Raw genomic sequence first — 14,387 nt, forward strand, 5'->3', positions numbered from 1 at the left:
ACATCCTTGGTGGAGGTAATCAAGGACATGAGCGATATGGACAAAAGGAGAGAAACAGCAGATGTGAATTGTGCTAATGAGCAGGCGGAAACACAAGCTCCATTTTGAATTTTAAGCGTAAGGGTGGGAGGGGGTGAAGCTGGAGGGACGACTCCTGGCTGGAAAAAGGAGGACGCTGTCGAAAAAATGTGACAGATGGGGTGTGTCATGCGCTTGCCACAAAGCCACACATACACACCTTTCTCCAACTTGACCATTAATGACGAACGTCTTGCTAAAATGTTTTGCTGCGGTCAACCGCTTGAGCTGGGACAGCTCTCTGACACGCGCACACACATGCCACTTGTCAATATACGGCTTGGAAGCCTGTTTTAGTCTAATAAGAGTGAAACATTTATGTTTCATAAATCTGATAGTGTATATTGTAATAGAGTTTGCTTGTTAAAAAAACACATAGGAAGAGCACCTTGGAAAAATAAACGTATATTAAATCGCAATCACAATATAAGGGTAAAAAAATCTCAATTAAGATTATTTATCATTTAATTTTCCATTCCGATTGCACATTTTTCTACATTAGCAAGAACAATCATGCTCGATTGCAAAATAACAAGCAAATGCGAGGATGCTTTGACCAGCTCATTATTGTGTCAGTGCCTGTCGCCATTTTATAAATCATTACGCCATAGGCCCAATTGCGGTGACAACCTCGTAAAAAAAAAGAAAAAGAAAAAGAGAGGTACATAAAAATATTATTTATTTATTTAGAAGAATCTGAAGCAGAGTCCATCTGGCCGTCGTTGAATGTGTTCCTGTTTAAAGAGCAGTTTGCACTTTTTACGGCTGTGTTTATGTGCATGTTGGAAGGAATGAGTGTTGTGTAGGTTGAACGCTGTCGTGTACATTGCAGGTGTGTACAGAATGGCCGAAATTGCTGTTGACGTTGGGCGAAGTCAGCATTTGGCTGCCGTTGGCCGCAAGTTGACATTTCTGCTCGACGTGCTTGCTTCTTCGCCGAGGCGTTCAAAGTCCAGTGATGCTCACCGGCACCGCGTCCTGCCTCAATGGCCTCTGCTCCACTAATTAGAGAGTTCAATTTTTGTTTTTTGTTTTTTTAGTGTCATGGCAATACATCATAAATAGAAACAAACTCAAGACTCTAGGAAGATGAACCCGTTTTTTTTCCCATGCACTTTTTGATTTAAATTCTGTTTAAAATGGATTCAGAGTCCAAACAAAAGGTCACCTAAGTAAGGACTGTACTTCCTGTAGGAACAGTAAAAATATTTACACAAGAATTGTTTCAATCCAATCACGTGATCACAAATCTCTGTAGTGGGCGTCGCCTTTGTTCCGCAAAAAAAAAAAAAAAAAGAAAAAAAAAAAAAAAGGTCCCTTCTCAAGGTTTCTTATTTTTTCTCTGATGGAGTTTTTTTTTTTTTTTTTTTTTTTTTTTTTAAAGGTTTTCCTTGCCATTTTGTGGTTAGATCAGGGGGTGTCGTTAATATTTGTCAACTCTGGGCATGTTATATAATTAAGCTTGACTCGAAATGCGCTCAAATCCTTGCAGTGCCGAGGTATCGGATCGACTCGGCATCGGCCAATACTAAACTTTGAATAGACTTGAGTTGGACTCAGTGTGATTCGGACATTCTAATTAGTATTGGTTTATTATAGTATTTGAAATTGTAATGGAACCATTTTACACAAACGCACCCACACACAAAATAATTTTAACAAATTTTCTCCCAAAAACATATAAATACGTTCTATTTTAAATATTACCATGCTCCCAAAGATGTACTTAAACGTTCTTTATGCTTTTTTTATGCTACAGCATACAGAAGGCTTTGAAGAATGATTGATGCAATGGTAGTTATTACAAAAACGGTCAGCAGGTGGCAGCAGAGTATAAGAAATCAACCAGGGCCATGTTGAAAACAAGCTGTTGCCCACAATTCTAAGCAGATCTGTGAATAATGATGAAACTTAGCTATAATCTAATGCCAACTGCTGCAAAACGGAAACAGATAAAAACATACTTTTTTTTTTCCCCCGATGAAAGAAGAGACTCTAATCTTTTATTTTGTAGGTTCAATGTTTTTCTAGCAATAGAACACAATATTCTGTGGGCCTTGCACCAAAATCTGTCAAAATCCAGTACAACAGCCGGGAGCAAAGTGAAAATGGCTGGGAGTGAATGAGTTAACTAGGGATGGGTGAGTAACGATACCATATATTGGTTATCGAGCTGATGTCTGGCCTTATTTGAAGGTATCGGTGCTCATTACAGAGGTCGATTTCAGTATCGGCCATCCTCTTGTGATTTTAATACTATATTTGGATATATAGGTCTTTCCGTAATATGATCTGTTTGGGTAATATTATGTAACAAAAAAAAGTGGTATTGTTTTGTTGCATCAATCATACTGATATCGTGAATAAAAAATTTTTTTTTCTTAAAAAACATGATCATGCTTTTGTAAATTACAGCAATGCATATAAACAGCTTAAAATCTGTAATAACACTTAATATTGAGGCACTTGCTTATAATGCACACGCACATTGAGTTCCTCAACATATCCACTCGGTTCACAAGCATATTACATTCCGCTTCAGCTGACCAAATGTGTGCATTTTAAATATAGAAGGGCCAAAACATGCCTTGTGAAAATTAAACTGCACTAAAAAAAAACTAACCACCAGATGGTGCTAGAACTGCACAAATGGAAATCGACCTACCTTTTTTAAAAGATGTTGATGCTTTTAATATCGCAACATGACGACAACGACATTGTGGCAGTTTTAATCTCGCGATATCGCGATATTTCCGTTATCGTGACATCCCTATTCACGACTAGCTAAAAATGACTGATAGGCTGTTTTAAGTCATGTGAATAGACAGCATTTGTCGGCTTGTGTCCATCGAAATCAAGCTTAACGTTTGCAAACATTTGTATTCTGGCCCTTGTGCAACAGGCCTAAAATGTCCACTTGATGAGGATTATGTGTGTCGAAAAGCAACAAGCACGGCGGTATCATTACCGACTTTGACTGTGAGTTTGGACACGGACCCGCCGCTGAATATGATTGTCCAAATAATCCATATTTACCGTGACGAAGCGTGTCAGCGAAATGCAGCAAAAGCAAAAACGAGCTCGGGTGTTTGCTTTAATGTCTGTCTTACGGGACGGCCAACATTTACAGGCAGTAATAACAATTGGAGTGCCGACGTTTTTTTGCCAACAGCTACACGGCGCCGTGTTTTCTCAGGGCAGTATTCATCCTCACGGCCCACGCTAGGTTTTTTGCATTTTTTCCCCAACACTTGTCAAAACCCATCCAGCCTTTTGAGGAACATTTTGACATCTCCAAGGCCTTGTTAGGTCACTTGTGGACCGATGAGCAAAGTCCGACTGCTTTGCGGTTACATCTCCTCAACGCTTCCTCCTGATGCATCCCGAGCGACATTCGGAACCTTTTCTGCCTCCTCGCCGGAGATAAACACACAACGCTCGCACAAAGCTGTTTGTGTGTTGTGTGTGTGGTGGACAAAATGCAAGTTGTTCTTTAAATAGGGATGTTTACCAAACGAGGAGTAACTGTGCGCAAACACGCGGCCGCACCTGAATGAGCTCAGTTGGCACACGGGGCATGTGCGCTGCCATGAGCCCTGTTTTTATACGTCAGCCAAAAAACACTTGTCTGTGTGATGCTTGGGAAAAAAACACAAAAGCTAAGGGAAGGTGAAGGTCACACGGTCACATATTGGGGGATTTTCATTTATTATTTATTTGTGTAATTATTTTACACGTTTAGTAGATAAGCGAGTACCTGTTTCTCAGCGTGCGTGCGGGCTTGCTCCTCCTGGGCGAGCACCAGTTCCCTCTCGGTGGTGATCTGAACGCTTTCCCTCAGGGCCTCTTCCAGCTCCTCGATGCGCTCCTCCTTATAGCGCATGGAGTCCTGCCACACACGTGCACAACATGACAAATGGTGCACGCCTTGCCAGTGGAGTGTTCGCACTTCACTTTGGCAGATACGCTGCATTTGTAAGTTACTTTTTTGTTTTTGTTTTTTTAACTCGGCACCAGCAAAAGCAATAAAATAAAAAAAAAAAAGACTTATGAAAAACTAACCAGCTATTTTGTGAAAAGGTTAATTTCAACACTTCCCTGAAAAAACTGCCAATTTATGTTGAGCAATTACGATTTTGTAGCACTTTTCATGAATATTTTTGCGTTAAGTACTGTATCGGGCATTTTGGACAGTCACGTCATCCTCGTGCGTAAAATACACATTGAATGACATGGCTGCCAGTGGCAGCATTCAACTTCTGAGGAATTATCACGTCTCACAGCGGACATCAAAGGTGGAATTATGCCTTACAACAAAGAAGCACTTCTTCAAAAGCAGTACAGCCACGAACGACTCGCCAAAGATTTGTTTCCAACCGAAAGCCGGATAAAATGACAGATCCAACCGCCGGCGAGTCCAAGTGGACGGTAAACATCCGGGTGACTTTCACTCTGCCAGGCTAAGCTACATGTCATGTGCTAAACACGCTTTAGCCCACATTAGGAGAGGCCACACCCCACTGTCCGACCACCCCACCCCCACATGGAATGACATGAAACCGGACATGTTGATGACTTTACTCTGAACAGAATTGGAGGGGTATTTGGGATCAAAGATGTCTTTTTCTTGCTCATTACGTCAGCAAATTCCCATTGAAATGAGGAAAGACGGCTTTCGGTTACGCACGGGATACGTCATCACGATCACGTGACCCGGATAATGGCGTTCCTCACAGTACGTTTGAATTCGGATACTTAATCACTTTTATTCTTTATACACAATGCCTAATGCAATACTGGAAAATGATATGGTATTGTAGCGCTTTAGATGAGTGGCCAAGCCGTCTCACAAACCCTGAGGGCACTTTTTTTAAATTGTGAAAAGCCAATATGATGACATTAAAATCACCTTGGTCAAGCTGAAAGTGTCTTGCAAAAGATGACGACTTCTTACATAAACTGACAGGCAAAATGTTTCATGACGATACATCAGTTTCTGCTTAATCTGATTAAAGTGATAATCTCCTCCCCCTGAGGAGACGCTGGAATCCACAATTACACCTCAAGGATTTTTTTATTTTTTTTTAAAGTAAAAATTGATGATACAACGTTTAAGTTGGACATCTTCAGAGTCCAGGTCCAGATGCAACATGACTCGGGGTCTTAACTATGCAGACTGACTGATATGGGGTCTAATTCAATTAAAAGGTCTCTCACTGTGCTGAATCAAATTTACCGTCCGAATTATACTCGGATTTCACTCGCCGCCTGACTCCTGGTCAAAGTATGCCACGTGACGGCTCCGAAATGAAACACGCACATCGCTTACGGTTATTTGCAGAGTCCCTACGCGCACTTTGTGGAGTCACACGAGTGAAAACTGTCATCTGCGTCTAATCAGGGAGGCCTCTAACAATTCCTGGAAGAGCAGAGGGGGGAGGGAAAAGGGAAAAAGGTGACGGGGAGAGTTCAAGGGGACGAGCTGAAAGAAAGCGAAGGATGCCGCGGATCCGAATCTCGACTTCAATGCGGAGATACTGCGGCTGTGCAGGAAGGCCCGTTTAAAAGCCGCAACATTCACCGCATAGTTATGCGTGGGCGCGTGCGAGTCCGTTGCTTTTCTTGTCACCTCATTCCATGTCAATCATCCTCTCCGGATACCCGCTCGCGCACACTCCCCGAGCTGCATCCAGTGTGTGCGTGTACACGAGTGTGTTGCCTGTTTGACATTGCCCAAGGCGGCTCCCTGTCACATTTTGACACGTTGCCATTGTTGTGAGAGCGCCAATATATTCAAGGTATAGGGCCAGGGAATGAACAGGGGGAGAAACTTTTTCCTCCCTCCCTTAAACTTTGGCTCTTCCCTCCCCCTTCGTACCTTTATCTGCTGGGAGCTCTCGTTCATGTTGTCCTCCCTTTTCTTGGCCTCCTCCATCAGCTGGGCGTTCTTGCTCTTCTCCAGTTGCTCCTTGTGCTTCAGGTTGGCCACCTTCTTGGACTGATCCTTCATCTGCCTGCATGCACAAAGAGCAATTTCGACAATAAAAATGTGCAGTTTTCATACTCTTGTTAACATAAAAGTTGGAAAAATGTTAAACTAATAGAAATATGGCTGCCTATTTTAGTCGTTGACAGTATTTTAATAATAATTCATAAAATTGAGTTAAAATTAAAAATATACTATCATGTCAAAAATGAGTGTGATATTGATTTGTGTTGAGGTCATTTTTTTGCCACTAGGTGGCATAATTGCATTTGTGAGACACTGGTGACAGCTCAGTGCATTTTTCTTTAACTATTAAGAGCTATCTAATCTTTAAAAAGGGATACTTGACTCATTGAACAATTTTCAGCAGTGAAAAGTTAATATTTTGTCCAGAATGAATTGAACATCATTATTTATCATGTACAATTAATACCTTTAAAAAGTAAATATTCTACTTGCTGTCGACTGATGATGATATCACCTGTGCTGAGGAAGTAGATAACTGCCAATCATGTCTCACCTGTTTTCTGGGGTTGGTCAGTAAACAGCCATGATTGGTCGTTACCTACTTCCTCAGCATAGGTAATGTCATCATCAGTCGACAGCAAGTAGAAAAATTACTTTTTAAAGGTTCTAATTGTACATAAAAAATAAGGAAGTTACCACATTAATTAGACAAAATATTAACTTTTTATTGTTGAAAATTGTTCAATGAGTCAAGCATGCCTTTTTAACATGAACTTGTGAAATCTGCACATTTTTAAAGTTGTAAAATGCAACTTGACGCTTAACCGAAATCAACAGGTGTTTGTTTTGTACTGAAAATGTACAGAATGCTTTGAGAGTCTTGAGAGGTAATTGGAACTTGCACAAATTCAACTGATGTGATTTGTTTTTCCCTTACCCTAAATACAACCCCTTGGGGCAATTGATATTTTTTTTTTGTTGGTATTTTAGCCCTTGAAGTCACCTTGTATGACTACGTATGTAGACACCTGTTCCATTTATTCCAGAAGGCAGCGCAACAGCTGGCAGTCTCACATGATGAGACGTGCTGCTGCATAATAATAATGCCTCCTTTGTCCGGAACAGCATGGAAAGTCAACTTTTGCAACTAAAATCCCTCTAGGTGGAATTTCATGCAATGATCATGAATTTGATATTCTAAATTGCAAACTTTAGAGAGAACACGAGAAATTGAGAATGTTACAAAAAAAAAAAAGGAGAAAGATTCATCATGGAAGCAGCCGGCCTGGTCGATGGAGAAAGGGTTTAAATCCCCCCCTTGCAAGCCATTGCGCCTCTGTCACAAGCCTATCAGCTATCAACACCAGCTTGTCTCGATCGGGACCTTTAATACCTTTTTCGCCCTCACGCACGCACAAATACTTGCAGACAGACGTGGCTCTAATGCCAGGAAGGTTTAACGGCTTACACCGAATCGCGGCTCGGGATGAAGGATAAGAAACACGAAAGGCCTGCGAGCGACCACACAGAGGTGGGGGTTGACTCAACTTTTTTTGTGTTGTTTGTGAATTGTTTCCAAAACGATGTGTACAGTACCTCAGCTTGCACTGTGCAAATGTTAACGTCTCTCTGTTATCATAACTTCTTAGCAGGTGGTAGCAAAATATGATTTCTCACTTGCCAGGAAGACCTCCAGTGATGGGAAGCCAACAGAATCATTCTGCAATTGCCTTTTGAGGCCTGTACTGGACATTTCACTTTTTTTTTTTTTTTTTGTTTGACTCACAGATAATTAATATCAGCTTTCTCATTCCACTCGCCTGTCGCCGAAAGGCATAAACTTTATAAAGAAACATAAAAGACACATGCGAAATCTAATCTGCAGCACCTTTCCGCACATGTATGCAAGCATGTTTTCACTATATTTTTGAATATCTTTTCAAGGCCCGTGTGTGCGTAACAGGTCATAAACAGGCAGGAATGTTCCGATTGGAGGATGTCCAGGAAGCGTCCAGCTCTGCGAGGTCCAACCCTTCATGCAACATTTAATGCATGCATGCGAGGGTCTGCATGTGGAGTTGATTTTTATTTTTTTTTTTGTCGCTCTTGTTTCATCTTGATTTTTTTTTTTTCTATCCTGCTAACCACTTGTTTTGCTTGCTGCTTGTAGATCACAAGCCTGGTGCATTAGACGGCAACGCCGCTCTGCTCTCACTGGCTCGTACAACCCCCCCCCCCAACCCCCTTCCTTCCCCTCTTGGTCCTGACAGAAGCTCTTTAGTTCTATCACCATCCACTTAGCGAACCATGGATGACAGCAGCCGTCAAACAATTGCCACATTTTTTCACCAGAACGCCTGCTGCCAGGCTCTTAAAACTTGACAATTTGACTCCCACGGGGCAATAAAAAACCGCCCAAACGCTCAACCAACATATTTGTGTCACGTTGCTCTATCATTATAAGCTTTAGAATGCAAGGAATTTATGACCGTGTACTCTTAAATTCCTCCTTCGGTGAAATCGAATTCATCTAGCGTCCAAACACAAGCCGCTTTGTAGACATCAAGCCTCAGACCACACACGCAAATATTCCAAGCGAGCGCTGTTACACGAGTTCATTTATGCGCACGTACGCTCACATGGTGGCCCGCGCGGCAAACATACTATGCAAGGTGTTCATGTAAATACGTGCAAAAAGCTTGCTGACAGCCCTTTGAACTTGAACACACGTTGCGAAAGCTCAAAATTCCCAGATATTATTGCTCGCAACGCTAACGCACGCACACACATCTCCAAAAAACTTCCCTAAACTCACCAACATAAGAACTTTTCTACCTCCTTCATTAGCATGCGGTTGATATTCAGGGGCCCGCGTGAAGGTAATATTAATATTGCATTTGGAGTCCTGCATAAATATTTGATCAGAAATACTCGGAGGACTCATGTATGTTTACTGCACACAGTTCACACAAAATTAACATCAAGGATTTCCTTTTAACCACTTGGAATTTCACAGTTTTACAAAAAACACTGAAAGTGTTGGTTTGGTGTATTACACTGAAAGGAAGTAACTGAAACATAATAGCTTGTACTTGCCCTCGTTTCTAGACATGGCGGGATGTCAAATGTAACAGTTAAAATGAAATAAATGTTTTAAGTTTTTTTTTTTTTGCATTATTTGTTTCATTGCTGTCACTTGCAACTGTGAGAACATTTATTTCAAATAATTATTATTCATGGAGCGTGTGTCCCACATGTTGCACACAATCTTGTTGCCATAACCTTTTTAGCATGGTAGAAAAGGAAAACAGCAGTGAATAACATGATACGTTGGACTTTACATCATCAGTTTTCCAAAAACATAAAGCGATGGTCTGTCCTCGCTTATAGTTTTCATATTGTTATAAATAGTTAGCCTCGATTGAATGTCTCACTCTACATCGTGCAACCCGGGTTATGCCTTTTATCAAAACAATACAATCATTTAAAAAAAAATGTTACTCATTAAATTGATCTGTAAGCTGAGCTACTCAAGCCCTTGATAGTTTATTACCTATTATTAATTAATATGTTGCAGAAAAAAAATAAAATAAAAAAAATAATGAAGGTTTAATTTTAATGAATTTTGAAACTCAAATGTGCTCCAATTCTGGAATGATCCAGAGGTTGTTATTTTTGTTTTTCCAAACTGCAGCTTTGGCCATTTTAAAATTGCATTCTAATAAATCACAATGTCAAATTGAATTTGATTAATAGTAGGGATGGTTCCAGTTCCAGGTATCGGTATCTGGCCGATATAAGTCCTTATTTCCAGGTTTTGGTACTCGCGACGGTGACCGATACCAGGATTGGCCTGCCTCTTGTGGCCATTTTATGATCAGAGACTGGAAATAAGAAGTGTAGAAAATTGCCATTAATTTAAAGCAATTTTAAGGATAAATGCTATTTTTAAGATATATAAGTCTTTAAAATGATCTATCATTGCTTTTTTGGTGGTTTTATCTATCAAAAGTATTAGTAGTTTGGGTACTTGGTATCAGAGAGAAAAGAGTGGTATGGAACAACCCTAAAGAACATCTCTGAAGGGTTTTTATGGGACAAATCGTACGTGACACTGCAAGACGATGTAAAAAAAAAAAAAGAAAAAAGAAAGAAAGCAAGAAATAGTAGCACCTCAAAGTCTCATACTGTGCAAGTTCCAGCTCCTGAGTGTGAAATTAGGGGTACGTTTTTGTAAGGTTTAAACAGATGCGATAAAGCGCGTTAAGTGGCTTTGAACACGCTGCATGAGGGTTTTGTTACTGTTGGACAAGGCCAGATGAGCTTCATGCTAAGTTATGATAACAGCACTCTGCTTTCACGCGCAGCTATTTAATTTCCAGCATTAAAGAATTTGCTTATTTCTTAGAGGCATAAAAGGTCATATTGAATTTCCCAACTTCCCCTTGTTTTATCTGAACTCTAGTCTAAGTATTCTCCATTGCGCTGTAAAAAGGTTTGAACATCTTAGCGCTGCTGTTCCCTGGCCGTCTTTGCTCTTGTTTTGGCGATTCAACTCGAACTCTAATGGGGAAAAAGTTGCTTTGCTGGGTAAGCGACAGAAAAGTTCTTCTTTTTTTGCTTTTCTTTTTTTTTTTTTTTTTGCGCGCAACACATCTCCTCTTTTGATGTGAGGAACTCCTCATCCTGCGCCAAACGTCTGACATCAATGTTTCCGCGGCTCCCAAACAGAATTGTTTTGTTTCTTTGTTCCCGCGGTTGCTTTGAGGTCCCTGCGTGACTTTTATACTTAGCGGAGAGGTGCAGCATGGAAGATTTGTGGGCAATTGGCTGACTACAGCACACGCTCGTTCTTGCTCATACCTCTCGTATTAATTGTGTGGCTTGTGACATAAGAGCATTCGTAATGTGGGCAAAAACAAAACAAAACCTTAGATATCCCCTTTGTAAGACAAAAACAAGAATGAAAAACAGGCTTTTGATAGCAAAATTACAGCTCATTTACAGAGATGAGCGACATATGACTTGAGTTGAATGTCAGTGGCTTTTTTTTTTTCATCATTCACGATAGCGAAATACGCTTACAACAACATACGGCGACACAGACTATAAATGTGAGGCGCTCACCATGTCCAGCTTCCAACAAGTTGACATTTCGCTCCCTTATGATCTCACGAGCCAAGGCGAGATTCACTTTCTAATTTTATTTTCTACTCAAAGTAGGCCCAATTTTTGATTAAAGGGGAAGTCAATGTTAAACATTCCTTGACAATAATATGTTATATGTGACCTCACTAGTCTAAACACGACATTCGGATTAATATTACATTTGTGGAATATGAGTTGTGAAGCGTTTTAGGGGGCGGCCGTTTGTCACTTGCTGTCGACTGAAGATGACATCACAGTTGCTCAGGTAACAACCACAGCTCACCTGTTTTATAAAGCTGAGCTATGATTGGTTGTTACCAATCATAGAAAACAACCAATCACAGCTCACCTGTTTTCTGAAGCGCCACAAATTAAGGAATATGTTCAAAATATCCTATATCTGCATTTTCATTGCCACAACCCATCAAATATGTGTAACCATTTATTAAAAAGTATCCTTTGGTGTAGATAATTAGTTGCAAGTATGCATCAACATTCATGCCCATGCGCTATTAAAGTTTTAGCAGGAGCAGGATTGGTACAATGGTACGAAGAGTTTCCTCCTCGAGGGAGACAGCAGCGACGCGACAGACAAAGTGAGAAGCCGTCAAAGTCAAAAGCCTCGCGAAGCCAGCCAGACATGACGGGAATGATTAAAAAGTGCAGTTTATGACAAGAGCAAGAACAAGAGGTATGATGATGACGAGAGCGGGGAGGAAAAAGAAGGCATGCCGTATACTAACCTCGAGGCAAGACTTGGCAGGGCCCCGTTGCGTCAAGCAGATGAAAGAAAGCCAAAGAGGGGAAAGGTGAGACAGGAAGTGAACACTAGGTTAGCCGGCTTGATCACATCAAAGTAGAACGACAGACTGAAGGAAGTGAGAGTGAGACAGGTGCACGGACATCATCGCACGGACTGTGCAGGCAAGAAGGGAAGGAAGGCATGAGCAGTGGGACGGCAAGGCAGGCCGATGGACAAAAACATTTGAGTGCGGTTTTGAGGTCTGCTCACCTCACTTGACCTTCAAACATTTATCGGACGGGTGACAGGAAAGGCCACTCAAAAAACCCCAAAAGAACACCTTAAGCTTGGAGCGTGTTCACGCATTAAATTCGGCTATTCCTAACACGTTATGAGAGAAATTACATATTAGTATTTTACCCAAGATTGGGTGAATTAATTATTATTGGTCATCATTGAGAGAGTTTTGTTGTGTATCAAAGTTGAATCGCTGCAAAAAGGACAGTAGAAAATGTAAGAAAAAAATATAGTAAAATAAGAAAATTATTACTTCAAATAAACAAAATTAACTACCAACAGAACAAGAAAAATTTACTTAAATTTACCTGTAATATTTAGAAAAATAAGACAATAATATCATAGCTACGGTAATAAATAACCATATTATAATAAATAACCAAGATCAACCAGAGCGGTCTTGAAAATAATATTTTTATACAAAAAACAATATTGACTTTTTCCAGGATGTAATAAAAAGAACAATTTTCTTAAACGGATACTTGACTCACTGAACAATTTTCAGCAGTGAAAAGCTAATATATTGTCCAGAATGAATTTGATAACGTCATTATTTTTCACATACAATTAATACCTTTAAAAAGTAATTTTTCTACTTGCTGTCGACTGATGACATCACCTGTGCTGAGGAAGTAGGTAACGACCAATCATGGCTCAGTTTGCTGACCAAACCCAGAAAACAGGTGAGCCATGATTGGCCATTACCTACTTCCTCAGTACAGGTGATGTCTTTAAAAATTACTTTTTAAAGGTATTAATTGTACATGAAAAATAATGACGTTACCACATTAATTATAGACAATATATTAACCTTTTACTGCTGAAAACAGCTCAATAAGTCAGGTATCCCTTTAAAATACATATGTACATATACATATTTTTTTTTACTCTTCTATAACTTTGCCTGAGTGTCACGCAGGGAAGTAACAGGTTACATTTTTGTTGTTTTTGGTATGACCCAGGCCAGGGTTGAACCCACAACCTCCAAGTCTGAGGGTAGGTACTCTACCACGAGACCACTGAATTTGGAAAGATGACAAATGAGCTTAGTAAATATAATGAAGCCTCAAACTTGCATTTTTGTCTTTCCATACTTGTAATTTTTCCATTTATCTTATTTCTAGATCATGCAAAATCTTCAGAAAATTCATCTTATGAAACGCCAGTTCAGGGCCTTTGATGCTGTTTAGTTGTCATCTTAAAATGGAAATGGAAAATGCTTGTTTTAGGCCTTACGGTACTAAAAACTGGCTGTTAACACTCAAGGCTAAGACTGCTTGATCAAATAAGAAGTAAAGAGTGTCTAAAAATAAGCACTATGATCTTGTCTGACAATGTCACTTTTTAGAAAAAATAACTTGTCAAGGCAGAATAAGAAAATTTAGGTTAAATTTAGGAAATTATCTCTTACTTAAGATTTCGTTTTTTGCAGGGAAGTAACATTTTTAGAAAACATTATTGGTGGCTGGAGGAACAGATGGTAATATCGCTGACTCTGTACATGGGGATTGGGGTTCAAATCCCGGACAGGATCATAACGGTAAGATCCATTTGGGTCCCTATAGGCAAGATCTAAATGCTATTTGTGGATTCCCAGTCCCTGCCGGTCCTATATCCAAATATAAAATGGCTGGAAGGGCATCCAGTGAAGAAACTGAGCCAAACGTATCGTATTAATGACTTGCTGACAGGAGAAAGTTGCTTCTTCTTCTTGGAAAATATTGGCAATACAATTAAGTCACAACTACTATGTGTAGTTTTGACCCTTTTTTTTTGGTTCAGAATCTTGACCAAACATGCTGGGTCAAATCCCCAATCCAATGCACTGGGTGTAAATAACCCAGCATCGACTATTTTTTACCCAATTTGGGTTACTTTTAACCCAGCAGTTGAGAGTTCATTGTGTGTTTTGACTTGCTCAGTGACTTGGGTTGCCTCCACTTGAGCCTCGCTGACACAATCAACACATCACAAACTTCTCGAAAAGTCCTCCCTTTAATTTTTTTCTAATTCTTTCAACTTGTCTCCATCCTCTGCTCTCCCTTTTCTTTCCTTCCTCTCTGTCGTCGCTGTCTGGCTTTGTTTTCCACTCCGCCGTCCAAATCCTTTATTTTGGCCATCACGGCAGATTTTTCAGCTCCATTTCCCCCCAGTGTGAAGTCACTCAGT

The 14,387-nt window shown here is 40.2% G+C and overlaps 1 protein-coding gene across 22 annotated transcripts in view; it reads right to left on the minus strand.

Annotated features, from left to right (window-relative positions):
* Window positions 1-14,387, minus strand: part of LOC144003406 (ELKS/Rab6-interacting/CAST family member 1-like) — a 101,076-nt gene that overhangs the window by 44,696 nt on the left and 41,993 nt on the right. For 15 of the 22 annotated variants that reach the window (XR_013278974.1, XR_013278973.1, XR_013278972.1 and 12 more), the window contains 3 exons: window positions 11,923-11,934; window positions 5,957-6,092; window positions 3,836-3,967 (listed from right to left, as the gene is read on the minus strand). Coding sequence is in view for 18 of the 22 variants with exons in the window: in XM_077499619.1 (XP_077355745.1) it covers window positions 3,836-3,967; window positions 5,957-6,092; window positions 11,923-11,934 (280 nt within the window). In the remaining 4 variants the exon portion in view is untranslated. Of the gene's footprint in view, window positions 1-3,835; window positions 3,968-5,956; window positions 6,093-11,922; window positions 11,946-14,387 lie in introns of all 22 variants that reach the window. The other 7 variants (XR_013278975.1, XM_077499620.1, XM_077499618.1 and 4 more) reach the window with 2 other exon arrangements.

Source organism: Festucalex cinctus, chromosome 16 (assembly GCF_051991245.1).
Source record: "Festucalex cinctus isolate MCC-2025b chromosome 16, RoL_Fcin_1.0, whole genome shotgun sequence".
Taxonomy (NCBI): domain Eukaryota; kingdom Metazoa; phylum Chordata; class Actinopteri; order Syngnathiformes; family Syngnathidae; genus Festucalex; species Festucalex cinctus.